Source organism: Protopterus annectens, chromosome 6.part0, assembly GCF_019279795.1.
Source record: "Protopterus annectens isolate FY-2018-M chromosome 6.part0, PAN1.0, whole genome shotgun sequence".
Classification (NCBI taxonomy): Eukaryota; Metazoa; Chordata; order Ceratodontiformes; family Protopteridae; genus Protopterus; species Protopterus annectens.
The window spans coordinates 913,709,694-913,724,449 of record NC_056737.1 but is presented as its reverse complement, the minus strand read 5'-3'; the positions used below and the strand labels follow the sequence as shown (position 1 = coordinate 913,724,449).

At 38.6% G+C, this 14,756-nt stretch overlaps 1 protein-coding gene across 1 annotated transcript in view; it reads right to left on the bottom strand.

Annotated features, from left to right (window-relative positions):
• Positions 1-14,756, bottom strand: part of LOC122804601 (cholesterol 24-hydroxylase-like) — a 730,604-nt gene that overhangs the window by 302,442 nt on the left and 413,406 nt on the right. Inside the window, exon 7 of the mRNA XM_044074564.1 lies at positions 5,552-5,665. Coding sequence (XP_043930499.1) covers positions 5,552-5,665 — 114 coding nt within the window. The remainder of the gene's footprint in view (positions 1-5,551; positions 5,666-14,756) is intronic.

Sequence of the window (14,756 nt, the reverse complement as noted above, 5' to 3'; positions counted from 1 at the left end):
ATGTACCTGCATGCTCTGACATTTTGGTAATGTACCTGCATGAGCCATTTTGCAATGTACCTGCATGCTAGTGACATTTGGTTTATATTTAAGCTGGTGAGCTTATCTACCTAATGCCCATTTTGGTAATGTCTGCATGCTCTGCCATTTTGGTAATGTAGGCTGCATGCTGACATTTTGGTAATGTACCTTGCTGACTGTTTGGTAATGTACCTAGCAGGATCTGCCATTAACATGCATGCCGAACTGTAGGATCCATGTTTGTATGTCCCCAATATCTTTATTTATGAGGTCCATGATGGTATCCTTTCCATAGCTTGCAGACCATGCTAGTCAGGCTTATGTACCCTGACATTGGTTTCCTGGATCTGTTGAGGCACCTGCATGCTCTGACATTTTGGTAATGTACCTGCATGCTCTGCCATTTTGGGCACATACCTGCATGCTCTGACATTTTGGTAAGGCTGCCTGACATTTGTAGTTTTATGTTTGGGTTTACCCATGCTCTGACATTTTGGTAATGTACCTGCATGCCTGACATTTTGGTACCATTGATGCTGTGTTTTTGCTTTGGAGAGGGTGGCTCTTACCAGACATTTGAGATGTAGGGGCAGCACTCTGACATTTGGGATAGATATTTGCCCTTTTGGTAAGTTTGCTGCATGTCAGCTGACATTTTGGTAATGTCTGTGGGTACCTGTATGTTTGACATTTTGGTAATGTACCTGCATCTGACATTTTGGTAATTACCTGCATGCTCTGACATTTAACTAAAGAAAGCCTGCTCTGATTATCCTTAGTGTCCTGTGCAATTTTTTCTCTGTACCTGCATGCCCTGACATTTTGGTAATGTACCCGCATGCCCTGACATTTTGGTAATACCTGCATGCCTTGACATTTTGGTAATGTACCTGCATGCTCTGACATTTGGTAATGTACCTGCTTCTATTGTATAGTTTGTTTATGCTCTGACATGCTTTGGTAATGTATTGCATGCTTGGTTTTATTTGGAATATGATCCTGCATGCTCTGACATTTTGGTGTACCTGCATGCCCTGACATTTTGGTAATTTACCTGCATGCCCTGACATTTGGTAATGTACCTGCATGCTCTGACATTTTGGTAATGTACCTGCATGCTCTGACATTTTGGTAATGTGGTTTTCTGCAGGGGTTGGGATGCAGTGACATTATGGTTAAATGGTCTGATCTTACCAGTGAGGATACATGCCTGACATTTTGGTAATGTACCTGCATGCTCTGACATTTTGGAGAAGCTGAAGGAACATGCCTGAGATATTTTGGTAATGTAAATGCATGCCATGACATTTTGGTAATGTACCTGCATGCTCTGACATTTTCGTAGTGTACCTGCATGCTCTGACATTTTGGTAATGTACCTGCATGCTCTGACATTTTGGTAATGTACCTGCATGCTCTGACATTTTGGTAATGTACCTGCATGCTCTGACATTTTGGTAATGTACCTGCATGCTCTGACATTTTGGTAATGTACCTGCATGCTCTGACATTTTGGTAATATACCTGCATGCTCTGACATTTTGGTAATGTACCTGCATGATCTCCCATTTTGGTAATATAACTGCATGCTTTGACATTTTGGTAATGTACCTGCATGTCCTGATATTTTGGGAATGTAAATGCATACCCTGACATTTTGGTAATGTACATTTTGGTAATTTTCCTGCATGCCCTGATATTTTGGTAATGTACCTGCATGCCCTGACATTTTGGTAATGTACCTGCATGCTCTGACATTTTGGTAATATACCTGCATGCTCTGACATTTTGGTAATGTACCTGCATGCCTGATATTTTGGTAATGTTCCTGCATGCCCTGATATTTTGGTAATGTACCTGCATGCCCTGACATTTTGGTAATGTACCTGCATGCCCTGACACTTTGGTAATGTACCTGCATGCCCTGACATTTTGGTAATGTACCTGCATGCTCTGACATTTTGGTAATGTACCTGCATGCTCTGATATTTTGGTAATATGCCTGCATGCTCTGACATTTTGGTAGTGTACCTGCATGCTCTGACATTTTGGTAATATACCTGCATGCTCTGACATTTTGGTAGTGTACCTGCATGCTCTGACATTTTGGTAATGTACCTGCATGCCCTGACATTTTGGTAATGTACCTGCATGCTCTGACATTTTGGTAATGTACCTGCATGCTCTGACATTTTGGTAATATACCTGCATGCTCTGACATTTTGGTAATGTACCTGCATGCCCTGATATTTTGGTAATGTAAATGCATGCCCTGACATTTTGGTAATGTACCTGCATGCTCTGACATTTTGGTAATGTACCTGCATGCCCTGACATTTTGGTAATGTACCTGCATGCTCTGACATTTTGGTAATGTACCTGCATGCTCTGACATTTTGGTAATATACCTGCATACTCTGACATTTTGGTAGTGTACCTGCATGCTCTGACATTTTGGTAATATACCTGCATGCTCTGACATTTTCGTAGTGTACCTGCATGCTCTGACATTTTGGTAATGTACCTGCATGCTCTGACATTTTGGTAATGTACCTGCATGCTCTGACATTTTGGTAATATACCTGCATGCTCTGACATTTTGGTAATATACCTGCATGCTCTGATATTTTGGTAATGTACTTGCATGCCCTGACATTTTGGTAATGTACCTGCATGCTCTGACATTTTGGTAATATACCTGCATGCTCTGACATTTTGGTAATGTACCTGCATGCTCTGACATTTTGGTAATGTACCTGCATGCTCTGACATTTTGGTAATGTACCTGCATGCTCTGACATTTTGGTAATGTACCTGCATGCTCTGACATTTTGGTAATATACCTGCATGCTCTGACATTTTGGTAATGTACCTGCATGCTCTGACATTTTGGTAATATACCTGCATGCTCTGACATTTTGGTAATGTACCTGCATGCTCTGACATTTTGGTAATGTACCTGCATGCTCTGACATTTTGGTAATATACCTGCATGCTCTGACATTTTGGTAATGTACCTGCATGCTCTGACATTTTGGTAATGTACCTGCATGCCTGACATTTTGGTAATATACCTGCATGCTCTGACATTTTGGTAATGTACCTGCATGCTCTGACATTTTGGTAATGTACCCGCATGCTCTGACATTTTGGTAATGTACCTGCATGCTCTGACATTTTGGTAATGTACCTGCATGCTCTGACATTTTGGTAATGTACCTGCATGCTCTGACATTTTGGTAATGTACCTGCATGCTCTGACATTTTGGTAATGTACCTGCATGCTCTGACATTTTGGTAATATACCTGCATGCTCTGATATTTTGGTAATGTACTTGCATGCCCTGACATTTTGGTAATGTACCTGCATGCTCTGACATTTTGGTAATATACCTGCATGCTCTGACATTTTGGTAATGTACCTGCATGCTCTGACATTTTGGTAATGTACCTGCATGCTCTGACATTTTGGTAATATACCTGCATGCTCTGACATTTTGGTAATGTACCTGCATGCTCTGACATTTTGGTAATATACCTGCATGCTCTGACATTTTGGTAATATACCTGCATGCTCTGACATTTTGGTAATGTACCTGCATGCTCTGACATTTTGGTAATGTACCTGCATGCTCTGACATTTTGGTAATGTACCTGCATGCTCTGACATTTTGGTAATGTACCTGCATGCTCTGACATTTTGGTAATATACCTGCATGCTCTGACATTTTGGTAATGTACCTGCATGCTCTGACATTTTGGTAATGTACCTGCATGCTCTGCCATTTTGGTAATGTACCTGCATGCTCTGATATTTTCTCTGCCTGCTTCCCTGGTTGCTTACCGTTACTTGCATTATGTTTTCCCTTCTTGTTTATGTGGTCGTGTTCTATAAGGGGTAAGTCAAACAGGTGTCAAGAGGAGACTGAGCAGAAAACTGAGAAGGGGCTCTTTTACATAGTTTATATTGTACAGCTGTGGCAGGAACCAAACGACATGTTTTTAACAGTAACTAACATGAAGTTTGTTAGCAACTCATAGCCTTAATCATCTATGCTACACTTCCATACTGTCCAAAAACATGGCAAGTGTTTCACCATAATTCAACTTATTAGAAATATGACAAATGTTCTATCATAACTTTACTAATGTAAAATGTTCAGGGATTATGTGTTCAGAATGACATCTGTGGGATCCCACCTTATGAAGTACTGCACTGTTAACACACTGTTCCAGCATAAAGGACTTTTGACCTTTGTATTTTTTCAGTCACTTGACAGCACATATTCATTAGGTCCATGCTCCATGGGTGCAACTCCTAATGCTTCCCTTAGGCACCATCCAAGCATCTGGCCACAGCTGTATCCTTCCCCCAAGGACAAGCAAGATTGCCGAAGTCCCTCATGCCCATGCCGCCCTGCCCAACAAATCCAACACCTGAGCCCCTGCTCAAACTTAGATTGTCCGGATGACGATCTCATTGTTCATAAGGTTATACCACAATGTGAGTATGTTTAAAATTAAAAAAAGCTTTACATGTGTGAAACATCCACACATATATTTAATTTCATGAATACATGGTTGATCATTTCAGTAATTTCTAATATTTTACTGTAAAACCTACTAAACACCTATTCCATTAGACAACATTATAAATATAGCCTCCTAAATCTACTCTTTTTCTCCATAGTGCTAATACTACTACATACCAACACCCTATTTCTTCTAAATAATCCATTGCATCCAGAGTATCTTGCTGTTTCTGTATAGATATACACTGTAACCTGTACAAAAGTGTTATACTAGCTGAATAATTCTTTGCATCCAGACTGTCTTGATGTTACTGTACAGGTATACTCTGAAACCTGTACAAAGCTGCATAATAAGTTAACTCCACTGTGTTTTTATATTCTTGTTATATGCCATTTGTACTGTAGTAACTGTAATTGTAACTGGAGCTTTTCTCCTTGGATCTCCGCTGAAAACATGCCTTTGGCTCAGCTGGACCAACCCGGTTAACAAATGACAGTAAATATAAATAAATAAATAAAATAGCAGTATTTCCTCAAAAGCATTTGTAATTTTTGGTGGAGAGACAACTTTACATCAAAATACAGTATCAAACAAATGAATCTCTTACCTAAACTAGTTGAATTCAATGTTAATGTAGGCATAAAAATAAAAGTGGCCATTATAAGATTTTTCAGTTTTTGCTTCATGAGTGGTGCAAGGTTTGATTCCCTCACCCTTCATTGTCTAACTGTGTGATTTTGAGCAAGTCACTTAACCAGACACTGCTCCCAGGCTGACTCTAAATAAAGGTTCATGGAGATCAGTGTTCTACCCCAGAAAACAAATACAAATAAAATTAAATAGCACAAGTAAACCTTCTGCCATGGTTATAAATGAAACAGACTACTTGCACACCTTGTATTTCCATTTAAACATATTACAATACTGAATACATAAACATAGAGAGGAAATGGCTTCTACAGTCATAAAGGTCAATACAATAAAATGTTTACCAAACCTTCATATACGGTCTACGGAACTGCTCAAGCATGCCTTTCATGATCAGGAAAACAGCACGTGGGAAAGGGTTTTGCACATCGTCAAGGGAGCTGTAGTCCATGCCAAAGGCAGCCTGGATTTTACAAAAGAACCAACAGAAATATGCAAGATAAATTTATTGTGGATTAAATTAGTACCATATGATTTGCCATGATACATTAAATCTTATTTTCATCATGTAGTTAATAAACACATTACAATGAAAAACAAAACTTGATATATATAAGCATTATATATATATCTATTATTAGGTTAATCATTTTGGAATTACAACCTTTAGAACAGACAACTAAAATAATAATACCAATCATTGTAATGATACCTTGTAATATACTAGTTCCCAGGTTACCAAATATACAGCCTAACCTTCCAAAAAGTATCCACCATTTAGATGGGCTGTCCAAGTCCTTGGCCCTCTGCTCCATGAAACTGGCCAACTTTTCTTGTTCATCATGACAGTCACTAATATAAAAACAACAGTGACTTTCTATGAGGACACATGACCCCCCTTTGGAAGCTAGCATTATGTCGAGTGCTTGTCGATTTTGTAATACCATAGTCTTATTTTCAGTCATTTTTTGATTTGCCATCCTGATGTGATGTGAAGTAGGGTTTGCTACCTCCTGTAGAATTTGAGCAAGTATGGTGATTTTGAGCATTGTCTTTTGTACTCCATACCCGGGAGTAAAGCCTGAAAATACTTGCTCTGCTATGAATTGCCCATTTATTTCTCTGTCTGCCTGCTGGAGGGCTCTTGAAATGTTGAATAGCAGGAGTAATATAGCCCACAAAACAACATCTAGACCAGTTTGTAGGCAACCTGGGGTAGGTACAATCACTGCAAATGTAGTAACGATTCTCTATCATGCCCATGCCATGACCCCAGTTATAGCTTTTTAAGTAATAAGAGTTCAACTTACTTTCATGTCTAGTGTCATTGCATTGTAAGGTGAGTAGAAGAAGAATGGCCCAGAGATCATAAAGGTGGAGCTGAGATGCTAATCAGGTGCAGGGGGTCAGAACAGTCACTGGGGGGATAAGCAACACGGGTATAAAATTGTGATCTTAGGATCAAGTAGAAACGATTTTCACTGAACTTCTGTAAAGCAAGCTGTCCCTTCCATCTACCTGTAATAGCATCATCATCATCATCAATGTTCTTATTCCCATTTTTTTTCATGGTGTCAGGGTGTCACTACTACCATCTTTCTTGATTCAGTGCCACTCTCCTACCTTCTTCAGTTGTCTTGCCTGAATGTCTTCTCTCATGCAAACCATCCAACTTTTTACAGGATGTCCTTGTTTCCTCCTGACTTCCTCCTGTCTCTCCTAAATCTTCTTCACTAGATTGTCTTATGCTTTCCTGCACAGGTGCCTGAACCACCGTACTCTGCTCTCTTTGAATATCACTACAGTTTGATATACTTTGGCTTCTACTCTGATGTCCTCATTTCTTTGTATGTCTCAGAGTGTATATCTTACCACCCTTCTCATGTGCTTTTTTTCCATCACCTCTAGCTTCCTCAGCTGCTCTACCTTCACTCCCCAGGTTTCTGTACCATCTAGTAGGACTGGTTGCACCACTGGTTTGTACACTTCTTTACAGCTTCTTTGGTATTCTTCTGTCAAACGCTACCCCTGACACTGTGTCAGTTGGCTGCAGCCCCTATGATTCTAGCTTTAACTTTCTCATTCAGACTTCTCTTCTTCTCAACTACCTATAGATACTTGAAGCTGTTAACTTATTCCACTCTTTCCTTTCTATTTCAGTTTTCAGCTTCTTTTGCTTTGCCTTTCTGTTGCTAAAACAACTATCTTATCGGTACTCAGGTTCATCCCACATGCCTTCACTTTTGAATTCCATTTCCCTAACATTTGCTGAAGTTTTTGTTCAGAGTCTGCTTCTAATGCCACATCCTCTTTATACAGCAGCTTCTTTGATCTGTCCTTTCTAATTTCTTCGCTAATGTAATCCGTAACCAGTATGAAAAGTAGTAGGCTCAAGATACGCTCACTCCAGTAGGAAGCTCTCTGTGAGTCCAAACACTGTTCATACTTGTGTCATTGGGTCCCGTATATATCCTGCACTAATTCTAGCAATGCTCCTTGATCTTTGAACCACTCCAGGACTGCCCAAATCAACTTTCTTGAGCCCTTGTCTTATGCTTTCTCCAAGTCTAGCAATGACCAATTGGACTCTTTCTTCATCAATACCATCTTCTCATCTATCTGTCCCACTGCAAATATGGAGTCAGTTGTGCTACATCCTGATCTGAATCCAAACTGCTCATCTTTCATCTTACTTTCTACTATACTATATATTCATTTACCAATCACCCTCTCCAGCACTTTAATGCAGTGTAACAGGAGTTTGATACCTATATACTGACTACAGTTGTGAATGTGCACTTTGTTCTTGTACACTTGCACTAGAATGCTTGTTCTCCAGTCATCTGACTATCTCTATGTTGTTTGAGACAATGAAGTAAATAAATAAATAAATGAGAGTGTAACTGCTGAATACTGCTGAAAAATGAATAATGTGATGAGGTGATTTACCTGAATGCAAACGGTGATTTGGAGGCCGAATGCTAATATGGCAGCATATATGTGGAAAAAAGAGGAATTATATGAACAATGAATACTTAGAAGAAGCTGTTCTGGCATGACCAGGATGTCACCACTTGTGGTTGGTGCCCTATTAGGAATGAAAAAACAATTTAGCCAGATTGCAGAGACGTGGATAATGCATTTGGAAGAAATAAAAAAAAACTCACAGTGTGATGACAGAAGGCTGACTGCAGTAAGTTGTGCAAGTAGTGTTTTGAGAGAAATTTGTAAACAGCTGTAGACAAAAGCAAGACTAAAGAAAAAATTCAAAAGAAAGAATAATAGTGCTTCTACCTGGTGTGGAAAGGACAAAGAATGTGTGTGGTACCTAGGAGGTCTTAAGGGAAGTGCTGACTAAGTTAAGAGGTAAATCTGTCTGCTGGAAAATAAACTCAAACTCAATAGAAAAAAGATGCAGGTGTTATGGTTCTCATGTTAAGAGTTTTTTTGGATACTAATACTACAGACAAGCAGCTGAATGGTGAAGTCTGATAGCTTCTTAGTCAATGGAAATTGCTTGGGATAAATAGCTAAACAATGCTTTAGGTGTTCTTTCTTTGTTTCAAGACTAAAAGTGCTGTTTCTAGATTAGTGCAATTATTATTACACATTTAACACTGTGTGTGGCAACTGTTTGCTAAAAAGTAGGAAATACTTGTATACAGTTTAAAAGTAGAAAGGAGCTTTTTTTTGGAGGGGTGCCAGATCAGAGGGGCAGCACTGGGTGCCCCTTTGTGCCTCTGAGTATTAGCATGTAGTAGAACAGTAGTAGTACTGCAAAGACTATCTCCACAATTCAGAAAACTATCCACTATTTAAAAATTAAAGCCGCAAGTGATTGCAATGTTTACTTCAGCACTGAGTCTATGTGTTTCCACCTCTTGCATATTCCCCAGAAAATAATAACAGTTAAGTTATCCTTTTAGCCATAAACATATGCTACTCTGCCTTCTTATTAGTTTGTAGCACTGCATGTCTATTTATTTCACTTAGCCATCCATGGGTATAGGCTGACCTACATGAATAACATGGACAAGGAAGTATATTAAACAGCTGAATAAATAAAAATACAAAATATAGGTGTTATTGGAACTATATATAGTATGATTCTTAGGATAACCCTGGAAATTCAGGGCTTGTTCTGGTGCAGATGCATGACATACTGCATGAAAAAATGTAAATGTTTTCCTAAATATGTGAAGCTGAACAACTCACAAGGAAATAATGCAAACATTATCAAAAAGATATTTCTTAATATAGCTCATTATGAGACTATAATAATAATAATAATAATAGAACCAATGGACTTTTTTTTCTCAGAGGGCTTATTTTATGGTTATTTGAAATGTTAACTACATTGTTACCGTGAAATGACAGCCCAACTGCAAGCCTCATTGTCATAAACTTCCATATACTGACAGTAAATCACTGCAACCGTGAAAATTCTTTGTGACAAATATGCCAGAGAAATCTAAAAATAACAGAAAATGTGAAAACTGAATTTGAAGTGAGGTACTTAGTTTTACAGTTTAATGCATTGGCTCAGTGTTACATTTGAATATATTCAATGATTTTCGAAGTATTTTTTTTAAAAGAGTATAGTAATTTTTGTAAATTATGTTGTGGAGTTGCCTTTTTCTGTTATCAGATGACAGTGAATTTGTATATGTATCAGAAAAATGCTAAATTAAAAATAAATAAAAATAGTCATTCATGTCACATAGGAAAATCATTACACCATAAGTAAATGAAACAATATCCATGAAATGAAGTTTAGCTTACATTCAGTATGTAAACAGTAAGTCATACATTTGGATGTAAGGTTGCCATAATGGTTAAGGTGCTTACCTTACAGATACAAGGTGTAGGTTTGATTCCCACATTGGGTAATTGACTAGGCTTAAAATGGCCTGCAAGGGCAGTTAGCCTTGACTGTAGAGGCTAAAGGAGAAAATACTCCTCTAGCAGGGATTATGCATCAATAGTAGAGTTACTGCACAACTTACTGTGTCACATATGAGAATGCCTAAGTGGACAGTTGGTTCCATCCTCAATGCACCAATGAAAATGATATGGAGGATAATTCTCCCCAATCAACTGTCCCATTTGGTGACAAACAGGTCTAGGTACAAGTAGCGATAACATGCATAAGTATTTGTACTGCTGCTTGCAGGAATGCAGCGCTTTTTTACCACTGAAGAACCAAAGTGATGTATTAATTTATTGAGAGAAACAAATCAGACTGCTATATCTCCTGTACCAGCTGGCACCACTATATTATGAATTATAGCACCAGTGAGTACCTACTCCATCAAAGACTATCTCCATAATTCATAAAAACTATCCACTGTATTAAACTAGAATCACAGCTGATTGTAATATTTACTTCACAACTGAACCTATGTGTTTTCCACCTCTTGCATATTCCATCATGGTCATGTCTACCACCCAGAGCTGGATCATGGGTAAATGGAGCCCTAGGCAGGAGGATGGACTAGGCAACGTCCACAGCCATTCTGGTGTCCCATTACTTCTCTCTCTTCCCCCAAAGTAACATAAACACTGCTCAAAACTGCCAGAGTGCACACTATTTTCTTCTCTACTTTTGAAATGAAGGCAGAGATATCGGTTTAATTTAAAACATTTAATTTAAATATACATTGTTGATCAGTTTAGTCCAACTACCTAGTAGCATGTTTTCAGGGAGATGCTTGGTGGTATTTTATAGTACTAGGGGACATTTGGCAAAGGGCAATGGAAAGCTTCTCTCTATTCTTTCCAATAGCTCAACTGGATGTAAAACATCTCACACCATCTACCATTAATGCAAAGAGATGGAGCGTCAGTTTAATATCTTATCCAAAGTATGACACACTTAGGAGTGCAGTACCACCCCCATAAAGTGCACTGTGGTATTGGCAAACTACATGGTGTGGAAGCAGAACCCACAGTCTCCTGCACTAAAGACAAGTATGCTACCTGATGTGCAACTCACACTGATTTCAGACTTTATAGCACAAACACTGACGGCCTTCTGTTAAACAAAACAGTTGCATACTGAAAGTAGACCTAGCATGAGCAACAGTAAACTTCCCTTCCCTTGAAGTTCACATTCCCTGAACATGCATTGAAAGTCACATTGCTTGAAAATACATTGAAACTCCACATTCACTGAAAATGCACTCCTGCAGCTTTGAAGATGTTTTTTTTTTTCATTAAGTAAAGAAACAAGATGTATTTTCAAATAAAAGACACAATCACTCATTTCTAAATATTTCAATCAACTCTGATGGCTAAGTGTACAGCTTGGTAGGTGCTGCAGAAGAGTAAGGCTCTTGTCTCCTGTAGACAAAGTACAGGGTTTGAGCCTGAGCAAGCTAAAGTAACAAACCTGTGATCTCTCCCTAGCTCAGTACATGCATACACACACACACACACACACACACACACACACACACACACACACACACACACACACACACACAGTTCCAAAATTCATGGCAGCAGCTCCAAGCAGTAGCAGTTCAGGGATCCAACATGCATTTGAGAAATTAAATCCTTCATGGTGTGTGCATGCGTCATACTGCTAAAGACGCATGCACCCAGAGATGCAACAGAGTGCGTCCTTAAAGAAGAAATGTAATTTTTTTTTGTTTGTTTAATTAAAATGAAATATTGTGGTAGTCTCCCATCCAGTAGGTCCTAGGCAACTGCCTAGGTTGCTTAGTGCTAGATACAGTTCTGCTACTACTTTTAAACCTTACTACATATTTAATCCACCAGCATCTACTACTGAAATAATAAATTATTCTGTTACTTGTGAGTTGTAGTTTAGCATATACATGAAAGAAATCTCAGTTTCTACTTTCAGTGCTTAATACCTTACTTGACATAATTATTTTATTTATTTTAACTTGTTAACCGAGATAGAGTGCTGATCTAGGCAGACTGTGTTCATGTCCAGCCCAGGATTAAATAAAAAATACAGTACTGAAAATATTCAACAAATAGATGATGAAAATGATGTAAGTTGTATAGCTAGTGGATATAAAGGTGGATTATAGCCATTTAGAAAATGGGCGTACTGTACATCAGTACCCTGATTGGAGAACGAACATTCTCCAGCAGGGGATTCATGTACAAGTAATGGGCTTACTGTACATCAGTACCCTGATTGGAGAACGAACATTCTCCAGCAGGGGATTCATGTACAAGTAATGGGCTTACTGTACATCAGTACCCTGATTGGAGAACGAACATTCTCCAGCAGGGTATTAATGTACAAGTAATGCCTGGTGAAAAACGAGTCTCACACTTCACAGAAGCTTATCAAGTCACCGTGGATCCTGGACTAAGGAAAAACAAAACAGCCTCCATTATTTTACACTCACTAAGCAGCACTTTTGCTGTTAAGAGAGTGTTAAATGTCAAAAAAGGTATGCGTGTGTAGATGTGTGTGTGTGTGTGTGTGTGTGTGTGTGTATGTGTGTGCGCGCGTATGTGTGCATGTATGTATGTCAGTGAAAGTGAGAGTGAGCGAGCCATTATTTTACACTCACTAAGCAGCACTTCTGCTGTTGAGTGTTAAATGTCAAAAAAGAAGACAAAAAAGGTGTGTGTGTGTGTGTGTGTGTGTGTGTGTGTGTGTGTGTGTGTGTGTGTGTGTGTGTGTATGTGTGTGTGTGTGTGCATGTATGTGTGTCAGTGAAAGTGAAAGTGAAAGCAAGCGAGCCGTTATTTTACACTCACTAAGCAGCACTTTTCCTGTTTAGTGAGTGTAAAATAAAGAAGAAAAAGAAATAAAACATGTGAGAGGCAGCATGTGTGTATGACAGTAAGAGAGAGAGAGAGAGCGAAAAAGTGAGAGATAAAACAAGAGTGATGTGTGAGTGAATACAGTTATTTAAGCAGAGGAGACTACCTGTGAGAGAGAGATCAAGAGAAAGTGAGACTGAATGTGTGTATGAAAGCAGCTGGAGACTGTGAGAGATTGAGAAAGAGGGTGAAATCCATCTTTTGTAAATGAATGTGTGCATGAAAGCAGAGAGCCTGTGTGTGTGTGTGTGTGTGTGTGTGTGTGTGTGTGTGTGTGTGTGTGTGTGTGTGTGTGAGAGAGACTGAGCGAGTGAAGTGTGAAAGTGAACCAATGATCCCCTGGTAGCATGTGTGAGAGACTGTGAAGAGAGAATGATCTCTGTCACCCCTTTGAGAATGGGCTCTTGTTGTGTTTTACTTACTTATGTATTTTTTAAGTACTGTTTTATTTTTTTAATATATTCTGGATATAAAATGCTTCCTCCAACACCACACAATTCTGTAATGAAACCAAGGAAATCCACTCTTTAGTTTCAACTGCTTTATTGAACAAATTCACAGAAGTTAAGCACTTTTGTCATCTAGACTTTATCAGAACTCATTTTTCAGAAAACACCTTTCTCCTTTATAAAATTTCCTTGGTTGCCCTACAGAATTGTGTGGTTTCCAGGTTACATTTGTTCCTGTTACTAGTTGGTTTGGTGCTTTCTCCAGCACCATTAACATGTACTACAGAAACATTAGGTAGAGGAACTATTTTGCATCAAAAATATATTAAAAAAATAAAATAGAATAAAAAAAAAAACGAGTAAGTAAAACAGAACAATTTTACAGAGAGCCCTTTCTCTAAGCACAATAATGCCCTCCAGGGTGTGAGTTAATGTGTAATTAATGCCCTTCCATGGGTGTAGAGGCCCTTCACCACACAACACCCTTGGGAGGGCATTAATTACATATTAACACACACCCTGTAGGGCATTATTGCTTGCATTGCTAATGGTCTATATATGTGGAAATTACAAGCTTTAGACTGAAGACAGTAAACAAAATACAACAAAGAAGTCCCAAAAGATGAAAATACAACAAAAAGGCCAGTAAAAAATGTAAAAATCACCAGCTTCCACTTTATTAGCAAGAATATCTCCAGTCTCTAGCGCTTCAGCAAGAAATGCCTTCAAGGAGTACATGGTGATTTTTTAATTTTTTACTGAAGACAGTAAACAAAACTGAAGGTGTTGTAAACCATACAATAATGGAATGATACATGAATTGCAACATATTGTGCAGTGTACCATTAAAGGATAATTACATGTACAATGTAAAATATAGCCTGACAATGCAAGGACTAAGGTTATGAGCTGTTAATGAGCTGCTTCCTGTGGTACATGGTTTGATTCCTTCTACCTCCTTTTGCCTGACTCTGACTCTGAGCAAGTCATTTAACCAGACTGTGCTCTCAGGCTGAGTTTGAAAAAGTTCCATGTGGATCAGTGCCGTACCCCAGTTAAAAAAAATATATATATACATAAAATAAATATTTACAATATAAGGAGGAACAGATAAATAGTGGTTGGCAGGTAAACATAAGGAAGAGTAAGGAATAGCAACATTTAATAGGTTGTGGTGGAGGACAAATGGTAAGGAGATATTAATTTCTTTGGGAATATGGATTTCATTAGGATTATCATGACGTGCGCTTTCTACACAGGTGTATATAAAGAGGGTTTAGGTGAGTATGA